The sequence below is a fragment of the Thamnophis elegans genome, chromosome 7 (assembly GCF_009769535.1).
Source record: "Thamnophis elegans isolate rThaEle1 chromosome 7, rThaEle1.pri, whole genome shotgun sequence".
NCBI classification, from domain to species: Eukaryota; Metazoa; Chordata; class Lepidosauria; order Squamata; family Colubridae; genus Thamnophis; species Thamnophis elegans.
The window spans coordinates 32,223,940-32,244,425 of NC_045547.1; the positions used below are offsets into that span (position 1 = coordinate 32,223,940).

Below are 20,486 nucleotides of genomic sequence, written 5' to 3' on the forward strand. Positions count from 1 at the left end.
CAGTCACTTCTGACACTAATGCCAAATGCTAATTCTAGATTCTAGAATTTGCATTTCATTCATATCCATTTGTATTTCACAGTAAGGAAAATTGAATGACATAGAAGTGGTACCATAGGGACACATTTTTGCTGCCTTCCTAAGAGACCCATATCTAAACCTGTTATTTTCAAACGTATATTTATTCGATGAAAACAGTGGTGCTGGCTGTAGGCCTTAACAGGAAACAATCATGATGGTAGTTAAAATAAAAATGAAACAAGACAATATATCTGCAGAGCAAAGTTTTAAACATTTCTTACTTATAAAGGCTGCCAGCTTTGCAAATTCATGACTTGCACAGGTTTTTAGGCAGAGAACATTCTTTCGTGCAGTCACGAATGTGGAAACAGGCAGCAAATTTTATGCTGGCTTGTACTAAAATTGCATCTTTTCTCAATCAAATGGTCTTTATATGTGCTGGGCTACAGTTCCCAGAATTCCAGCATACACAATGTGGGAATTGCAGATACAGAGATAAGTTGATTGTATGTTAAAGAACTGGACAGGATCTGAAAGAAGGGGAGACATAGACAGTTATTTTCTTCCATTTATTTCAGACATGAATTCCAAAATGTTTCACACGTTCTGTTTTTAAAAGGCACAAGTAGTTCATTTTTGTTCTTGTGGCTAATGTCCTTATTTCTGCAAACACTGGGGGAACAATGCAGTTGGAACAAGATAGGCCACAGAACTCTATATCCTGAGGTCATAGCTAAGCCACACACTGGTTCTCTTTATGTTGTAGCTTCTCTAGAAAAAAAAGAAGAAATTATCTCCCAGCAGGGACGTGCAGTCACTAGAGGCAGGGGAGGCGGGGCCTCACCAGTCTCCTGAGGGAAAGGAAGAATTTTAAATAATTTTTTTTAAATAATTAAAGCCAGGGTAGTTGCTACCAGATTCAAAGTCACAGTGGCTTGGTGTCTGCTCTCAGTGTTAACTATGGGAGGAGGCGAGAGAACTCGGAGCCTCTTTTGCCTAAGGAATTGTTCGCCTTTTAAAAGTTAAGGCAGAGTTAACAAGCGAACACTTTCATATGCAAAAGAGGCACTGATTCTCCCGCCTCCTGATCGGGGAGCAGCGAATCATGCCTTATGAGCTTACGTTGAGCACGCTTACGTTGGCCGGACAAGAGGAGAGTTGAGAGAGTTTCCACAGCTGGAAAAGGTGGACCAGACGGAGGGAGGGGGGGGGGGTTCAAATTTATTGTAATTTAATTTGTAATTTGTAATTTAATAAAAAAAATAATTTTTTATTGTGAGGTTTGTGTGTGTTTTTTTTTTCTTTCTTCACAGCGGTGGGGTCGGAGGAGGCAGGGGGGCGAGGCGGCGGAGCACGGAAGTGGCAGGGACGTTCTCGCCGCTGTGTTTCAACAGGCCAGGCGTCTCGCATTTATGTCCGCCATAAACGCGAGACACCTAGCCTGTTGGACACAGTGGTGGTGGGGGGAGGAATTGGCTGGGTGGGCTGGCTGGCTGGGGAGGGGAGACCCCTTTAAAGCCCAGCACCGAGCGGGGACGAGGAGAGCGGTGAGTCCAAGCAGGGAGCAGGTCGGGCGGGCTGGCTGCAGGATTGTGACTGTCTGTATGAGGAGGTGGGGGGGGGGGCAAGGCGGTGGAACGCGACGGTGGCGAGAAGCATCTCAGATGGAGCCAGGACACCCGGAAGACAAGCCGGCACTTAAAGGCATGCCGAAGTGCCAGCTTGACTTCCGGGTGTCCCGGCTCCATCTGAGATGCTTCTCGCCACCGTCACGTTCCACCGCCTTGCCCCCGCCTCCTCCGACAAACAATCTTGATGCCCCGGCCTGCAGCCAGCCCAGCACCGAGCGGGGACAAGGAGGAGGAGGAGAAGAGCGGTGAGTCCAGGCTCGGTGCTGGGCTGGCTGCAGGCCGGGGCATCAGGATTGTTTGTCGGAGGAGGCGGGGGCAAGGCGGTGGAGCGCGACGGTGGCGAGAAGCATCTCAGATGGAGCCGGGACACCCAGGGAGCAGGTCGGGCGAGGGGTGGGTGGGCTGGCTGCAGGCTGAGGGTAGCAGGATTGTTCATCGGAGGAGGCGGGGGCGCAAGGCGGTGGAGCGCGACGGCGGCGAGAAGCAACACCCCCGCCACTGTGTCCGACAGGCGTCTCGCATTTATGTCCGCCATAAATGCGAGATGCCTGTCGGACACATTGCCGGGGACGTTGCTTCTCGCCGCTGCTGCGGTCTTGCCTCACCAACGGTAACCGTTACCGCACGTCACTGTCTCCCAGTATTCTTTCTTATTTCTCTGACAACCAGAGCAACGTTGAACCTGAGGAAGACAAAGAAGAAAATGTTGAGAAAAGTGTCGTTGATGAACAGTTTAGAAGAGTTAAATCAATATTTCTCAAACTTGATAACTTTAAGATGTGTGGGTTGAAACGTGGGTTGAAGTTTTATAGCACTTTAAAGTTAACTAATTTATTACTGAGTAACTCTGTACTTTACACTTGGATTCAATGAAAACAACTTCTTTGAGCAGGCAAAGGTGATCATGTTGTATTTATCAGCAATGCCTTAAAACACATGTGCCGTTTCCTAGGATCTCATGGCTAGCCTCCAGAGGTATGTGTTTAGAGTACACCTATCTGTTCTTGAATGGGAGGAAGAATTAAAAATACAAAAGATACAACTGGTCCATAAACCATGAAATTCATTCGAAAGAGTATCATGGTAACTGTTGTTGGAAGCCACCAAGAGTTCAAGAAGCACTAGGAGAGTTGCACCACCCCATCCCAGTTTTATCAGAGATTTCTGAATAAAAATAATATTGTTGGGATTGTTTAATGCAATAGATTGCCTGTGCCTAAGATTTGCATCCTAAAACCAGCAGATTGGATAAAAGATGGGGGGGAGGGAGGGGGAAAGAGAGAGGGAGGGAGAAAGAGGGGGGGATTAAGAATTGGAGAAGATGCCTCAAAAATACCCAAGAATCAAATGTGCTGCACAGAGTAGAACTAACAACAAATCTTAAACATCCTTCAATTAACAATCTTTCAATCACAGTATCATGGGGAGGAAGGCTCAAGGCAGGAGTTTCACACCTTCCCAGTCAAATGGTTGTCCAATCTATTTTTGAAAACTTCCAGTTATGAAGAACCCACAACCGCAGAAGGCAATCTTCAGACAACTAAATAAAAGTTTTCTGCCAATTTTACCTTACTGCTTCCCCTTCCTTGGTTTTAGATCTGATTCCTCAAACTCAGTCCTACAACATCTTTTTCTTTCTGCTTCCCTCAAACCAATTCAGAAAAAACAACAACTCTTAACTTCTTTTCTTGTGAAACTCCCAGCAACTGGCTGGGTTTTGAGAAAACTGTCTTAAAAGTGAACTACTCAGAAATAAGATTCCTTTAATGAATTTCACAAGAGAAAGCAACAAAACCTAACTAACTGCAGCAACTCAATTCATGCAAACATGTCAAATAGATGACAGTCACAAATTGGAAATGTTCATTTAAACAATGGTAAAGAAAGCTTTCTAGAAAATATTAAAATAATTATAAAAACAAAACTAAATTTTTGTTAAATACTTGTGAGCAATTAAGACTGAGATACTGTCTTTAATAAATTAACTGAAATGCATGATTTCCCTCATTTATAGCCTTAATTCAGCATGGTAAATATTAGCAATTGCACTTGAATTACTAGTGATTCATTATTTCCCTTCTGGAAGAAATAAATATACCCTTTCTCAAAACCTAGTGAACCAAAAATCAAAACTAGGAAAGGATCTAAATTACACTAAATGCAGATTGCATGATATTTATTGTATAAACAATAATTTACATAGCAGTCTTTCTGACAAACTGTAAATCAGTGCAATAAACTGCATCCATCAAATTCATTTACTGCCTCATTAATATTTTGACTCCTAATTCATCTACATTGGTATCTTTTATTCCCCAAGACAGTCAGAACAGCATGTAAACTGCTAATAATCTGGCATAACCAAACCCTTCCTAAATTTTTTCTTTTCATCTTCATCTTTCCCAAATTATTAATACCTAAAAAATGAATGTAACAAACATGTTTAATCTCATACTATACTATTCCACTATAGTATTTTATACAGCTGTTAGAACTGTTTCAACTATATAATGTATTAATACAGATAGATTCGGAAACAGAGTTAGTTAAAGATTGTATGGTAAAGTGGGCTCAAAATATTGAAGAACCAATAATGTTGGATACATGGGGAAAAAATTGGGTAAGAAATGTGAAATTTACACAAGCTCAAAACCTGAGAGAAAACTTTTACAAGATGTTCTATAGATGGCATTTAGATCCTAAAAAGCTGGCTTCTATGTATCGGAATTTACAACCCAAATGTTGGAGATGTGGTTCTCTCGATGCTACCTATTTCCATATATGGTAGACTTGCCAAAAGTTTAAGGCATTTTGGATAAAAATATGGTGGATTATGCAAAATATCTTTAAAAGAAGGATAAAGTTTACTCCTCAGTTATTTTTGCTAGGTATAAGTACTGACTTTACAGCGGTAGAGACTAACTTGATCCTGCACTTAATAACGGCAGCAAGACTGTTGGTGGCACAATACTGGAAGAAGGAAGACCTGCCTACAACTCAAGAATGGACATTGAAAGTTACAAATTTAGCCGAGATTGCTAAAATATCGGCATATCTTAAAGATCACTCAAATGAGAGATATAAACGAGACTGGAAAAAATGGATTGACTATATACAAAATAAATACGGGACCAAGAAATTCCAGTTAGCCTATGCTTAAGATCAAGAATGATTTAAATTGTTTAAAGTTAGCTTAGCAAGAAGAAGCTAAGATCAATGTAGAGATGTTATTTTTTTTATTTTTTTTTTCTTAATAGATTTTAGACTGTTAAAAATCTATACCGCGTACGGGTTCTGGGAAGTCGGGGGGGAAGGAGGTGGGGGGTCGGGGGGGTCGGGTGGGGGGAGGGAGGGATATATATTAGGCTGGACACAATGTGTTAGATCTCAATGCAATGTGGCTTCACATGTATACTGTTTTTCTTTAATTTTTTTTTTAAAATAGGATAAGCCAAGTACATTAACATATAGTAGAAATACACCAAGGGGAGGAGGAGTAGGAAAGAAGAAAGATGGGTAGAGAGGGATGGGAGAGAGGGTGGGGGGGAGGTGAAAAGGAAAGGGGGGAGCAGATCTGGAGAGAGGAGTGGTAGAGGGGGAGGGGAAGTAGGGTAGAGGGGGATGATGGAGGGAAGATAGAAAGTTGGAGGGTGGTGGAAGAAAGAGGTGTATGGAGAATGGAAGAGGTATATTGGGCTTTTATTTTCTGGGGCACTGTTGACAAGAGGAATTGATGCAATTATTGTTTAATATTGTATGGTGTATACATGTGAGTGTATGAAAATGAAAATAAAATATACTAAAAAAAAAAGAACTGTTTTAACTATAGAAGGCAATTTGTCCAACCTTTAGTGATTTTTTTGCCATTACAATTACAAATCCCTTGGGTGTGTAGGGATATCAAGTGAATATTATGTTAACCACAACACTGTTTTATCAGGCAAATGTGGTTTTAGCGTGGGTGCAAGTTGTTTCCTTAGATGCCAAAGTGAATCTTACACAGACTTTGCTTCACACAACACAGTAAACTTCTATATTTGGCATAGTTTACTGAACAAGGCAGAGTTGTCTGAATTCACATTATAGTTTATAAACCAACATCAGTGGCCTCGTTAAAGATAACCGTAGAAATCAAGAGGCTTGAATTCTGGTTTATAATGACATTATAGAGCCAGACTACAAAAATCAGTCTTGATTAAAACCTTAAAAGACCAGAAGACTTAAATCTATGTATTAGTATTCAGTGGCATTAGGTGTCGATGAGAATATGTATTCTGAATTTCTGATATGGCTAATGCTCCTCCACACCCCATCCCAAGTTTATTTGGTTTTTTTTTTAAATTGAAACAATACAAATATTTTTTATTAAAAAAACAGATTCATTTTTAAATAAATTATGTGTTCCCTTTTCTTGTCTGTTTCCTTACTTATATTAAGTAAGCTGCAACGTTTTATAGCAGCGTTTTTCAAGAAAAGTTTTGTGACTGGGGGATTCTGGGAGTTGGAAGTTCACCGAAGTTTAAAGTTGCTGAGGTTGAGCAATGCTGACTTAAGAGTAATCTGCCTCCTCAAGTTTTAAATTTATTCTTGGGCAAATACCTTCGCATGAAAGAGGAGAACAGCAGTAACGTGGCAGCCTTTACTGACTTGGCAGATTCGAGAATAAGTTACGTAGGCCGAGTCAGTCTTCACCTTTCAAGGTATGGGGAGGCGGTTCACCAAAGCTCCTCCCGCCCTGCCCGGATCCCGGTACCGTTGGGCAGGCTGCAACTCCACAGTGAGTGAACCGCGCCGACCTGGAGCATGGCGGAGTCGCAGATTCTTTGCCTGGAGGATACTCACGTCAACGAACGGGTCGGTGAACAGAATCCGCGATACTACTACAGCGAGGAGCAACGGCGGGCACTGGAGGTCCTCGCGGGCGACGGAGAGAAAGCGTATAAGTCGCACCTGAAGAAACAGCAGCTGCCTGACTTCCTTTCCAGCAGAGAGTTGGAGGTCTTGCGGGGAGGCTGGCGTGCTTACGATGCCCACCTGGAGACTGGCAAAACGGTCACCGGACCTTCGGGAAAGCCTCTTTCGCTGTCTTACTGGCCCGAATGCTCCGACACCGAGATCCCTCCGCTGGACATGGGGTGGACTCATAACTATTTCTACCGGGGAACCTCGCGTCTAGCTCTGTACACGCACCCGCGCAAGGAAGACAAGGCGCCCCACGTCAAGCAAGTGGTGCGTGAAACGATTCAGCAAGCGAAGAAGGTGGGTAATTCGCCTTTGCGCCTTTCAGATCTGAGGGCAGCTCCCCAACAAGCCAGCCAAAGCCAGCGAAGTCCTCTGCCTTCTGACCTACCTCGACGTAAGAGCTAACTTGCCCCATAATTCCTCCAACTTGAGCGAGGGGTCTCTTCCTTCCCTTCACCGACGCGGACGTTACCTCTCAAAAAGGTAGCGTTTGCACCCTCGCCAGGAATCAAATCTTGTTTAATCAGTTTCAGCGTCTTGTGAAACCTGCTGCTGTAATTGATTCGGTGAATTATATACAGTAGCTGCATAAGCTACGGTGTGTACTGTGCAACAAGCATACTGGAACATCTCTGGAAAGTTTTGTTTAGATTGACAAAATCAGTTGAAGGAATGTTGTCCCAGGCCCTAAACATTTCCTGTCCACTAAAGTCCCTTCTCTAATAAACCAGCTTCTTTTTTCTGCTTACAGCTAACAAAGGTTCGGTTTTAAAGAAAGATTGCTTAATTTGCCTCTGGAAGGAGCTTTAGGATATATAGCTTATAGAATCTTATGAAAAACCAACTCTACAGAACAAGCTGTAACATGTTCTTTGAAGTAATCTGTTTTTTTTTAAATTTTCAACAGCATTTTTTTCATTATTCCATGCAAATTTCTCTGACTCAATATATATAGATCCTAAATTTACCTTTTAAAAAGTTAGGTGAATTATTTTAATTATTACAAAGTGCAACCATTTTCCTTATGCATTCAGCCAAAGTAAAATAAATGGTAATGACATTAAGAATTCATAGATTGTGTCAATATTTTTAAATTATTAAACCACACTTTCATCTCTTCTGAAAGCTCGTGTTTTATATATTGCCCATAATAATTTTACAAGATAGAAAAGATACCTCCCAAGAACATTTGAATGGGATTTATCCTACCAAGGGAGAGTATCTGGTTGATCTTGTCTGGGCTAAGGAAATAATTAGGGTCAGATATTAGTAAATACTTAAGAGACTTCTGGAAGAAAAATAAAAGTTCTCCTTGAATCTAGTACTCCAGTATTTTACCATTATCACTTTTAGGATTTGAGGGCAAGATCTTGGCAATATTTTAGAGCAACAAATGAAAATGTCACAAAATATTAAAACTGCTTTTAAGTTCATTAGGCTGCTTATTAACAAAGCAATGTTTATGTAGGAAATGTAAAGTCTTTAATGAATAGAGCTTCTAAAGGGATTGTGGGTTAGGCAATACCAGGTGTTATAGAAGTAGCAAGGACTGTGTTTGCATATGGCATCCACAAACTAGCCTAATGTATTTTGAGAACCTGGCAGTAAATACACACTCAGAGGTTGGATTACTGGTTATCAGTAGTCAGGAAAAGCAAATTTATGTTGAATGGAGTAACACTTAGAAATGTAAATACTCATATCTTGAATATGTGTTCAGGAAGGCCCAGGAAACCAGTTACCTTTTACAATTCTCACCTTCCTTTACTATTGGCCATGTGAGCTGCTATGAATATAGTCCAGCAACATTTGAAGGATCAAAATATGCCTAATCTTTATTCTAGAGCAGGGGTGTCAAACTCATGTCATTACAGTGGTGTCATGTGATGTAGCGGGACTTTTCCCCCCTTTGCTAAATGGCATGGGCGTGGCCAGCGTGTGACTCATCTGGCCCATGGGCCGGGAGTTTGACAGCCCTGTTCTAGAGGAAAGAGATGTCTTCTTTAAAAGATAGATGACAACTTTAAGAACATTTTGCAGACTAATCCAGCCCCTGCAGGTTTTTTTGTAAGTAGCTGTCCTAGATAATTTGTTCTTCAGAACTATCTAAAACAATATAATACGTAAATCCTAAAATCTTAAGGTAAGTTTTTTTTAAAAAGAATTCAATTTTAATTTTTTTCTACTTGGAAACCGCTTCTGGACTTTGCTTAAGGGTGGGGAAAAAATTGATTTTGGGTTTTACCAATTAGATCAGTGGTTCTCAACCTGTGGGTCGGGACCCCTTTGGGGTCAAACGACCCTTTCACAGGGGTCACCCAAGACCTTAGGAAAACACATATTTTTGAAAAAATACGGAAAACATAAAATAATTTTATGGTTGGGGGTCACCACAACATGAAAAGGTCGCGGCATTAGGAAAGTTGAGACCCACTGGATTAGATAGTCTTGTTATTATAGAAATGGCTAGTTTATATTATTATGTAAAAATAAAAAGTTAAGGTTTGATGCTGCTATTCTACTGCACCAAAAGGAGTCAGAAGTCATTGTCTTTTCTTTCTTTCTTTTTTTGCCCTACACTTTTCCCTTCCCTCCCCCTTCTTATTTTCTTACTATTTTTTTTGTATTTTTGTATTTTAAATTATAAATTAATAAATAAACAAAATATGCAAAAAGAATCTAAATAAGAATTTAGGTTTAATTCTTATGAATTCATTTTAAGTCAGTTGATTGGCATTATATTAATATGTTATAAGGAGATTAGAAGTACTACCGGTATGAGATTAGTAATGATAACAAATGGCTGTGAGGTTTGGGTCCTCTGGCTTTTACATTGGAAGTTTTCTATCTTTGATTCTGAGGAGATTGTGCTCCCCACTTAGAGCTAGTCTGCAATTTGTGCATTCACCTTTTCTGTTTGTGTTACTAACAAATGTGTTTTTATTTTCCATTTTCATTTTTGTACAGTCACATATATACTGTGCACAACCGGGGCCATATAACATTAAACAATAAACACAGCCATTCCTCTTGTCAATAATACCCCCAACATAGAAACCCAATGTACCTCTTCGACCCTCCATACACCCTTTCTTTCGCCCCCCTCCAACTTTCCATCTTCCCTCCATCATTCCCCTCTACCCTACTTCCCCTCCCCCTCTACCACTCCTCTCTCCCGATACACTCCCTCCCTTCCTTCTCACCCTCCCTCCAATCCTCTCTCCCACCCTCTCTACCCCTCTTTCTTCTATCCCTCTACTCCTCCCTTCGGTGTATTTCTACTATCTATTAATATATTCAGCTTGTCCTATTTTTACACTGGAATTAAAGAGCAACAGTATACAAGTGCAATCGCGTTACTTTGAAATCTGACACATACTATATACCCTCCCTCCCCCCCTAAGACCCCACCTCCCTTCCCCCCCCCCCCGACTTCCCAGAGCCCATACACGGTATAGATTTTTAACAAACACAGTCTAAAATATATTAAGACAAAGGAAGTAAAAAAAAAGGAAGTCAATAACACCTGCGTTGAACTCAGCTTCTTCCTGTTACACTAACTTTGAGCAATTTAGATTATTCCTAATCTTAAGAATAGGCTATCTGGAATTTCTTAGTCCTGTATTTGTTTTGTGTATAGTCAATCCATTTTTTCCAGTCTCGTTTATATCTCTCATTTGAATGGTCTTTAAGATATGCCGATATTTTAGCCATCTCGGCTAGGTTTGTAACGTTCAATGTCCATTCTTGAGTTGTAGGCAAGTCTTCCTTCTTCCAGTATTGCGCCACCAACAGTCTTGCTGCCGTTATTAGGTGCAGAACCAAGTTGGTCTCTACCGCTGTAAAGTCAGTACATATACCTAGTAAAAATAACTGAGGAGTAAACTTTATCCTTCTTTTAAAGATATTTTGCATGATCCACCACATTTTTATCCAAAATGCCTTAACCTTTTGACAAGTCCACCATCTATGAAAATATGTAGTATCGAGAGAACCACATCTCCAACATTTAGGCTGTACATTCGGATACATAGAAGCCAGCTTTTTAGGATCTAAATGCCGTCTATAAAACATCTTATAAAAATTTTCTCTCAGGTTTTGTGCTTGTGTAAATTTCACATTTCTTACCCATAATCTTTCCCACGTGTCCAACATTATTGGTTCTTCAATATTCTGAGCCCACTTTATCATACAATCTTTAACCAATTCCGTTTCCGAATCCATCTGTATTAGTACATTATATATCCTCTTTATATGCATTGAACTTTGATCTCTTACTTGTTTAAAAAATTATCCTCAACTTGGATACAACCATTTTTTTGGTCTATTTTCCACCTGGCCTGTAATTGGCCATACTGGAACCATGTTTGAACTACCTTCTCCTCTTTCAATACCTCTAAAGATTTTAGTTGTAGAACCCCCCTTTCCAAAATGAGAAGTTGTCTGTAAGTGGTTCTATCCTGTTTTTGTGCTATATTCATATTTTCAATTGCATGTCTAGGAATTGCCCACATGGGTAACTTATCATTTAATTTGTATTGATATTTTTTCCAGACCCACAGTAAAGCATTTCTTAAGATATGACTTTTAAAATTCTTATCCAATTTTTTGTTAAATAACAAGTAAGCATGCCAACCATATACCAGATCGTGTCCCTCGATATTCAGTATTCTATCGTTGGTTAAATGGGTCCAATCACTAATTGCAGATAGCGCGACTGCATCATAATATAATTTTAGGTTAGGTAATTTCAAGCCTCCTCTCTCGCGTACATCTTGCATTATTTTCATCTTTACCCTCGGCTTTTTTCCGGCCCATACAAATTTGTTGATACCCTTCTGCCATTCTAAAAGATTCGCATCTTTTTTAAGTATAGGTAGCATTTGAAACCTTTTCTGTTTGAAGAGCAGATGGCAGTGGTAGCCAGAAGGGCCTATGTACAGCTTCATCTTATGCACCAGTTGTGCCTGTCCCTGGATCTGCTTGCTATCACTTCTACTATCACTTTCCAATTGCATTACTGTAATGTACTTTATATGGGACTGCCCTAAAGGACAGAAGCCATAATTTCTCCAGAATGCATTGCCATACATAGTTATGCTCACACCCTGGTACAATAGCAACACTGTTTTGTGAGCTATACTGGTTCCCAATAGATTCTCAGGTCAATTCAAAGTGGTGGTTAACATTTTCACAATCCATTCCTCCACCGATAGAAGCAGGATCTGCTGTACCTGATGGCATTTGCCTATCCCACATGCTGTACTAGAATGGGCATGTTTCAGTTCTCTTCCCGAAGGCAATATCATGTGGCAGGACACAGGAAGCATGCCTTTTGTTGCTGTACCTGTCTTCTCTCCTCTCCCTCTCCCCCTCCCTCCCTCTCTCTCTCTCTCTCTCTCATATCTTGGTCATTTTCCTAAGCATTGGAGTGAAATTGATTTTACACTTTGAGGGACATAGGTAGAAATAAGGCTTCCAACCGCCTATTGGATTTTGCTAACGTTTTTAACTGCATTTGGGGCAGGGTTCTTTTTTGATTGTATATTGTCAAGAGTTGCAAGTTGGGTAATGATATAAGGTTACTAAATAAACATTACCTACATTTTGAACCTGATCTTCTTTAAGCTCACATGCACACAACTGCTTTATTGTGCTCTCCAACCACATAGTCAGGAGGGATTTAACTAATTCATTAATTAACGAATGTATACAGCCGCCCACCTCATTGACTAACAGTTAAAAATAATCTCACAACCATTAAAGCAAAAAAGAATAAAAGCAAGATTGCAGAAGAACACTATACTGCCCCATATTTTGCTGTCCCCACAGTGCACTTTCACTGCACATCCAGAAGAGATCCATGCTGTAAGTCTGTTTAGATAGTTTTAGCGTGCAACATTAAAAACGCTGTGATTGGTGATTTCCTCAACTAAAATCTCAGATTTGCCAACCATCCACTATATAAAAAGTTTCCTCTAATTATTATGCACAGTATTCTTACTTCATGCAGTATTTTTTCTTCTTTCCTATCATACCATTCATTGATCAAACATTTTTTAAAAATAATCTTTGGAATTGTGGGTTGATGATTGAGTGTTTCCTGTTAATCACCAGGTTGCATCAAAGTTGTATGTGTTTTTTTTTAATCGCTTGCTGGCATGTGGTAGTAATTTGGCTTTGTGCAGCCAGTGTGCAATTGCTAAATAAGTGTTAATGAAGACCTAAAGTTGGAAAAATATGTTCAATTGCAAGTACTGATAAGATATATAAACTTTTAGTTTTATGGTTTATGGTTGCATAGGTATTGGATTTCATTGTTGTGACGTGCCCTATAATGGAATGTGAGAAATACGTTAGCAAAGAGGGCAAAGAGCCATTGCTAAGGGAAATGTTCAATAAGAGACAGCATAACCCACAGATAGATAGTGCCCAGGGCAAGAGTCTCTTCAGAGCCCCTGCCTAGTTTCTTGGGTGATAAAGGAGATGGGACAGGAGAATTGACTTTCAGACTTGCAAGATTTTATCAGAAGAGCATTACACTAAAGTAGAATTAGCGTATCTGGTCACTAGAAAAGAAATGTGGTGGCATCACTTTCCAATCTGGAGCAGAAATTATGGTTGGGTTTTATAAGCATGCTGATTATACTTTACAGTGTATCAACCATACCCAGGACTTTATGTACATGTTAATAGGAAGCAGGGAGAGTATTGAGCTTTGAAGAACCCTACATAGCTGGGATCTTCGACTTGATCTCTTCCCCCACCCCCCACCCCCATCAACATGGTTGGGAACTGGTTTTGGAGAAAGAAGGAGATTCATTGCAACACTGGGTCTTCCATTTTCAATCCCCTAAAGTGGTCTAGTAGATTCCACGTCTGATAGTTTTAAATGCCAGTGAGAAATTTTGGAGGACACTACTCCTATCTCATAATTACCATCAGTCTAATTGCAAAAGATAATTTGCAATATCATTCTTATCATCCACTAGTGACACAAGACCTTTACATGGTGGTGAGGTTTGTGTGCTCTGAGGAAAATGAGAGCTACGCCAGAGATTCAACCATACCGGACAGGTCTCATCAGAAGGAGTCAGATAAAATTACATAAATCCATACTGGCACAGTTGTTGCCGGGGTTAAGAAGGACCACATAGAAGAGGATATTTGAAACAAGTTTTGGAAAGAACATCATCTAGAATCAGAAATAACAGCTGGAAAGAACATTATCTAGAATCAGAAATAACAGAACGGAGGCTAGCAGATCAACATTGATTTATAATATGAAATGAAGGCAGAGAGAGCCTTTCCAGAAGTAACTCAGACTGCAGAGACAAACCAGGGGAGGTTGGAAGCTGAGGAATTCAGCAGATGTATGGAATAGTTTTCATTTGGAAACCAGGCAACCTCTCCTCTGCCTCAAAAATAACAAAGCCCTCTAGCTAAAGAAATGAAAGAATTGAAACAAAAATTAGCTGATCATATAAAACCACAAACATTTCAGAATAAGGCTGCCTATGTTGAAACTTGTTCCAAATAAATAGCTAGCACAAACATTAAAAGGTGCCACAGTGCAATATCAAATATAAGGACCAGGAAACAAACCAATTAATCTACAGCACAGCTGCAGTTATAACTGAATACCTTGATGCAAAATCAACTAAGAAGAAACAAAGCCGGGCAATACACCACCAAAATGGAAGATAGGATCAGCAACCTGAGATCAGATGCAAAAAAGCTAGAACAGATGAAAGAAAAGAAACTGAAGAACAAGAAGACCAAAGAATACCTAATCAAGAAATACCACTTTGAAACAAAGAAGATCAAGGAAGCACTAGAAATAATAAGCAGCAAATGACAGCTGTAGCCAAGAAGATCAGCAGTTATGAAGCTTGAATTGCAAATTATAGGCAGAACCTCCAATTTTAATCAAATCACAAGTATTTCTACTAATCCATCAATGGAGAAACAGCAGTGAATCAGTTAGTACCTGACAAGGAAGAAACAGTAGATAACCCCAAAAAAATAAAATAAGGAGGTGAATAAGAATAAAAAAGGGCAGCTGTTCTTCAATATGCATATTAATTTCTGGCTGAAAAAGTAGGGAAATGCTTATCACATCTTTGGATGATACAAAACTAGATGTGTTACTTTAGAAGACAAAGTTTAAAACAGTTCTGATAGATTAATAGGCTGAAAATAACAAAATAAAATTTAATAGTTATATAGCTCAGAGGAAAACTAAATAAAATGTACTGATATAATGTGCAATAGTCCTTTTTTATAATATATGTGAAAATGTTTGTATAAATATACTAGATAGTAAACTATATGAGGAGCAGTATGGCATAGCTCCTAAAATAGCAGATGCAAATTTAAGCAGCATTAATAGAATCCTAATTATTAAATCATAGGAAATAATAGTTTTTCAGTATTCCACATTGGTCAAACCCTACATGTATCAGAAAGATCAAGAAGCTGAAACTTGTGCAAAGAAAGGAAACAAGAACAATTGTGTAACTGGAAACAAAGCCTAAGGATTGAATGAGGTAACCAAGTTCAGGATATTCAGCCTTGAGAAAAGACCTAAGAAAAAAAATTCCACACCTAAAAGTGTGGCAGAAAGAAAAACATCAAAATCTGTTTCCTTATTACCCGAGAATGCAAAACACAGAATAATGAACTATGGAACAAATAAACTAGAGAAAGGAATTTGGTTGAACAATAAGAGCCGATTGATAGTGGAGTTAATTACTGAGGAAAATAATGAGAATGTCTTTGTTGACTACATTGAATTAAAGACTGGATAGCCTTCTGACAAGGATGCTTTAATTTGGATTCCTGTAACAAACAGTGAATTGACTTGGTTATTACAATTGCCTCTTTCTTCTTCATAGTGCTAAGACAATGTTGTTACCTAGACATTTTAATATGTTTTTAAGAGGTAGCATAACCATAAACAACAGTTTATATTTCAATCGTTGAGTTCTTAGTTTATATGTGTTAATATGCTATTGTTAATTTTGTGCTGACTCAAATAATAGGAAATTCACCCAACAGTGTCTGAAGTGAGTCATCATCAGATGTCTTAATAATGAAATCCTTGGGCTGTTTATTCCTCAACCTCTTAAGCCACTTCTAGGTAGAATCATAACCAAAATTCAAAAGTAAGCCAAATGTCTATTATCGGTATATATTGAAAGAAAGAGAAAATGAAGAATGTTACATTCTCTGCCTAAAAAACCCATTGCCTTTATTATTATAATCTAATGGCAAGTGTTAGTTAAAATTCTAAGACACAAAGAGCCAGGCTTTTGGCTCCAGTGGTTAAGGTTCTAGGCTAAAAAACACAAGATCCTGAGTTCAAATCCTGTTTCAGTCTTGAAAGCTGGCTGGGTGACTTTGGGTACTCAATGCTTTCTTAGCTCAACCCATATCAAGTTTTTATTGTTGTAAGGAAAATAAGAGGAGAAAGGTGTGTCGAATACATTCACCACCTGGAGTTTTTTGTATAAATAATGAAGACGGGATAAAAATAAAAAGTAATAAAAGCTAATCCTACCATTCAACAGGTCAAGGAAGGAGCTTCCCTAGAAAATAGAACTTAGATAACTGTCTAACTTAAAAACATGTCACTTTTATTAAGTTATTTTTTATTTCACAACTGCTTATATTTCACATCATATCTCTATTGAGAAATATTTAACAAATGTTAACCTTTTGAAAATGAAGTTGATTTCTTGCAGGACTGGTGAAAAGCTATGTATGTTATGAGGAAGATTTCCAGATTTCCTATAGTTTTGTAGTTTACATTTTTTTTCTGGGCCTGTTTCACAAGGGGTGGGAAACCAATATTGTAGTAATGTATTAATCAGTATTCAACTATGGGGGGGGGGGAGATCTGGGAGGTGAAGTCCAGCCAAGGTGGCGCAGTGGTTAAATGCAGCACTGCAGGCTACTGCTAGATCAGCAGTTCAGCGGTTCAAATCTCACTGGCTCAGGGTTGACTCAGCCTTCCATCCTTCCGAGGTGGGTAAAATGAGGACCCAGATTGTTGGGGGCAATATGCTGACTCTCTGTAAACCGCTTAGAGAGGCCTGAAAGGCCTATGAAGCGGTATATAAGTCTACTGCTATTGCTATTGCTATCTAATAATTGCTAAGATTTAGAATCACGATACTAAAGACTGAACCTGCCATCTTCTGCATACAAAACATGTGCTCTACCATTATTAACTAACCTGTACCGTTTTATCTGAGGCCAAATAAGAGCCAAAATGACTATTTTTAAAATATATGCAGTAATTTTTTTAAACAAATATGATTATTATTTAGGTGTTCTTTAGATAGTATTTAACACAGGACAATCCATGCAAGCCCCAGGATGAACATTCTTAACAAGAATAAACTGATTTTTCAGGCAGGAAGACTTACGCTATGAAGTGATGGGTTCTTGAATAAGTTAAAACATTTGTTTCTCATTCACGGAGTGTGGGTATATATGATATGATATGCCTACATCAGTACCTTTTTCAACATTACTTTTTAAAGTAAATATGTGTTTTCTTCTTGTGCATGTTCAGATAATTGCAATAGTCATGGATCAGTTCACTGACAGGGACATCTTCCGAGATATAGTAGATGCAGCATTCAAACGTCGGATCCCAGTCTATATGATCTTAGATGAAGAGGGCTCCATACTCTTCCTGGAGATGTGCAAATGCATGGACCTAAATGATTTCCATATCAGGGTAAGGGTATATTTACTGTGCAATAATTAATATAATTCATAACTGATTAATACTGCAACATATTGTTCATGTTTATCTAGGACAGATTCAAGAACCATGTCCTTGACAGAGGGTTTGAATCTTCCATAAAATTTTGTAGATGGCATGATTACCAAATATGATAGTTTAATACAGATAAATACAACAGACTACAACTAATTTTTAAAATCACAATTCAACCAAATCTTTTATGTAGTTAGTACCTTTTTTTAAAAAAAAATCTCACTTTGACTTTCACATTTCTTCCTTTTGCCATCTCTTTTCTCTTTATTTTTTTTCTCTTATCTTTTTCCTAAAAAGTTTACTAAAAGAAAAAGAAAATTGTGATGGTGATAGTGATGTGAACTATAATATTTCAGTATGTAATGTATTTATAGGTGAACCACAAGGTGAAAGCAAATATAGAGGGAAAATATTAATTTTTTTGAAATCAAAGTTATTTCAAATTTCAGAACAAAGTTCAGGACACTGTTTTATTGGTTTGTGGGAATTCACAGCTGATTACTGTTAATGAAAGATTAGCTGTGATTTTAATTGCAAAAATCATCAGTTTTTCCCCTAAGTTAAATAAAAAGAAAATTAAATACATTTTTAAAATGTCAGTGGGATTTGTAAGCATCCAAATTGTTCTTTCATGTCAACATTTGATATAACTTTCAAGTATCAGTTGTATCAGCTTTCATGTTAACAGCATTTCATATATGGTACAAGTCAAGAAAGTTTCTACAGTTAAGTAATACTTAATCAGTTTGCTTTTTTATCATGTTTCATCAGACAGAAAAAATATTGCCCATGCAAAAGTCCCCAAAAAAAACCATTGATGATAGTCAGAAAGTCTTAAAGCATCTTGTCTCAGGAGAGTTTGAAAGAAATTGCATAAACCTTCTGAAATAATCTGTTTGATCATAAATCACTCTTTCTAAGTTTCTGATTCATCTTGCCCAGTCTCCAATAATTCATAGAATTTTATGCTGCAAAATCCTATAATTTGCTAAAAGGACACAGGTTTAATTTATGATATATTAAGTTAAAGATTTTATTCAGAAGGAAAATTTTGGGTAGAAGTGATGGATAGCTGGTCCCTGTGTGAGCAAACCTACTTGAATTCAGAAAGGGATGGAAATTGTAAACCATCTTGTAGGCAGTTTTGTAATAGATGACAATGATTAAATTGAATTTTAATCCTGATGTAACATAGAATTGTTAGAATTCATAGGAATTTGAGGATCTCACAATCGTAGGATTGTAGCTTGTTTTCACAAAGCAACAAAATAATATGATCTACTAGATTTTTAGAATGGGACAGTATGAGAATATCTTTTACTAATTCCCAGCATTTTTTTCTATAAATACAGCAGAACATAGTGCCATCGTAGTCACAAATAATTATGTACCTGGAATATATTTTATCTACTTTTTATCAAATCACCATGAGACTTGGAGAGAAATAAGAACCTTGGTAGCTCTTTTCTTACCTCCACTGCCTTTCTTAGGCAGAGAACCCCAGGTCAAAATACTTAAGGCTTCCTATGGCCTAAAAGAAGAACAAAATCTCTTCTTCCAGGAAGATGGGAGGAAGAAAGCTAGACTTTAAATCCTAGAGCACAGAACCATATATTTGACTGCAACATGTATGTATGGGGAGTGTATGGTATGACTGTGATTGACTGAATGTCCCACTTTTATTATAATATTGCTGTTTTTGTTTTTAACTTGTATTGTGGGGATTGACCGGTTGTATGCATGGGTGTGTTTGGTGGGCCGGGAGTTTAGCTGGGACCTCCTGCACTGAGTGCTTTGGCAGAAGTGCTAGGGGGCCCCGGGCCTGGTCCCAGCCCTTGGTTGTGTGTGTCGAAGGGCCTGCTGATGAACCCGGTAGCTGGGGGAGAGGGTGAAGGGACCACAGATGCGGGAGTGGGCCGGAACATTGGGGTCATAATGGGGAGGGGCACATATGGTGGGAACTTCAGGGCAAGCCATTACCGGGGAAGGAGGGTTCCCTATATTCAAGGGATCCCCCCTTCCAGCCCTGTGAGTTCCACTCCAAGGCCAGATGGTGTGAGTAATCAGAACCCTGGTCTCAGGTTGCTGTTGCTAAATGCCAGATCTGTGGTTCATAAGGCTCCCCTCGTCCAGGACCTAATTACAGACGAGGGGGCAGATCTGGCATGTATTACTGAAACCTGGCTGGGCCCGGAGGGAGGAGTCCCCCTCACAGAAATGTGCCCAGAGGATTTTCAGGTGCTTCATCAACCGCGACCCCAGGGAAGGGGCGGAGGAGTGGCCATTGTTATCCGACAGTCTTTAGTTCCTCGTAGGATCCCTGCTCCGGAGCTTGTCGGGTGTGAGTCCTTGCTGGTGAAGTTGGACCTTGCGGGTCAAGTGGGCTTGTTGTTGATGTACCTGCCTCCCAACAGCGTGACAACAGCCCTCCCCTTGCTCCTCGAGTCAGTAGCCGAGCTGGCGGTTGAGTTCCCCAGACTTATGATACTGGGGGACTTCAACTTGCCTTCGCTCGGCGAACACTCTGATGGAGCACAGGAGTTCATGGCTTCCATGACAGCCATGGGCTTGACCCAAGTAATCCAGGGTCCAATTCACTCAGCGGGTCACACACTCGACCTCGTATTTCTCTCGGAGCAGTGGAGTTGTGATCTTGATTTGAGGGGTAGTGAGATCTTGCCCCTGTCATGGTCAGACCACTTCCTACTGAGACTTGACTTTCGGAGACCAACCCCCCGCTGTAGGGAGGAGGAACCGATTAGGTGGTTCCACCCCAGGCGTCTTATGGATCCTCAGGGTTTCCAGACGACGCTTGGCGTTATGCCTGATACTCTCATCCGCAGTTCGGTGGAGACCTTAGTTGCTACTTGGAACTCGGTAGCATCTGAGGCTCTCCACAGAATTGTGCCTTTACGGCCGATCCGCAGCAGTGGATCCAGGAGGGCTCCTTGGTTTACCGAGGACCTCCGGGAGATGAAGCGCAAAAAGAGACGCTTAGAGCGCCGCTGGAGGGCCAGTAAATCCGAGTCAGACCGAGCACTTCTGAAAACCTGCATCGGAGCATATCTATCGGCAATACA

The 20,486-nt window shown here is 39.6% G+C and overlaps 1 protein-coding gene across 1 annotated transcript in view; it reads left to right on the top strand.

Moving 5' to 3' along the window:
• Positions 1–6,040: 6,040 nt before the first annotated feature.
• Positions 6,041–20,486, top strand: part of FAM83F (family with sequence similarity 83 member F) — a 29,922-nt gene continuing 15,476 nt past the window's right edge. Inside the window, exons 1-2 of the mRNA XM_032220589.1 lie at positions 6,041–6,911; positions 17,197–17,364. Of these exons, the coding sequence (XP_032076480.1) occupies positions 6,456–6,911; positions 17,197–17,364 (624 nt within the window). The 5' untranslated portion in view covers positions 6,041–6,455. The remainder of the gene's footprint in view (positions 6,912–17,196; positions 17,365–20,486) is intronic.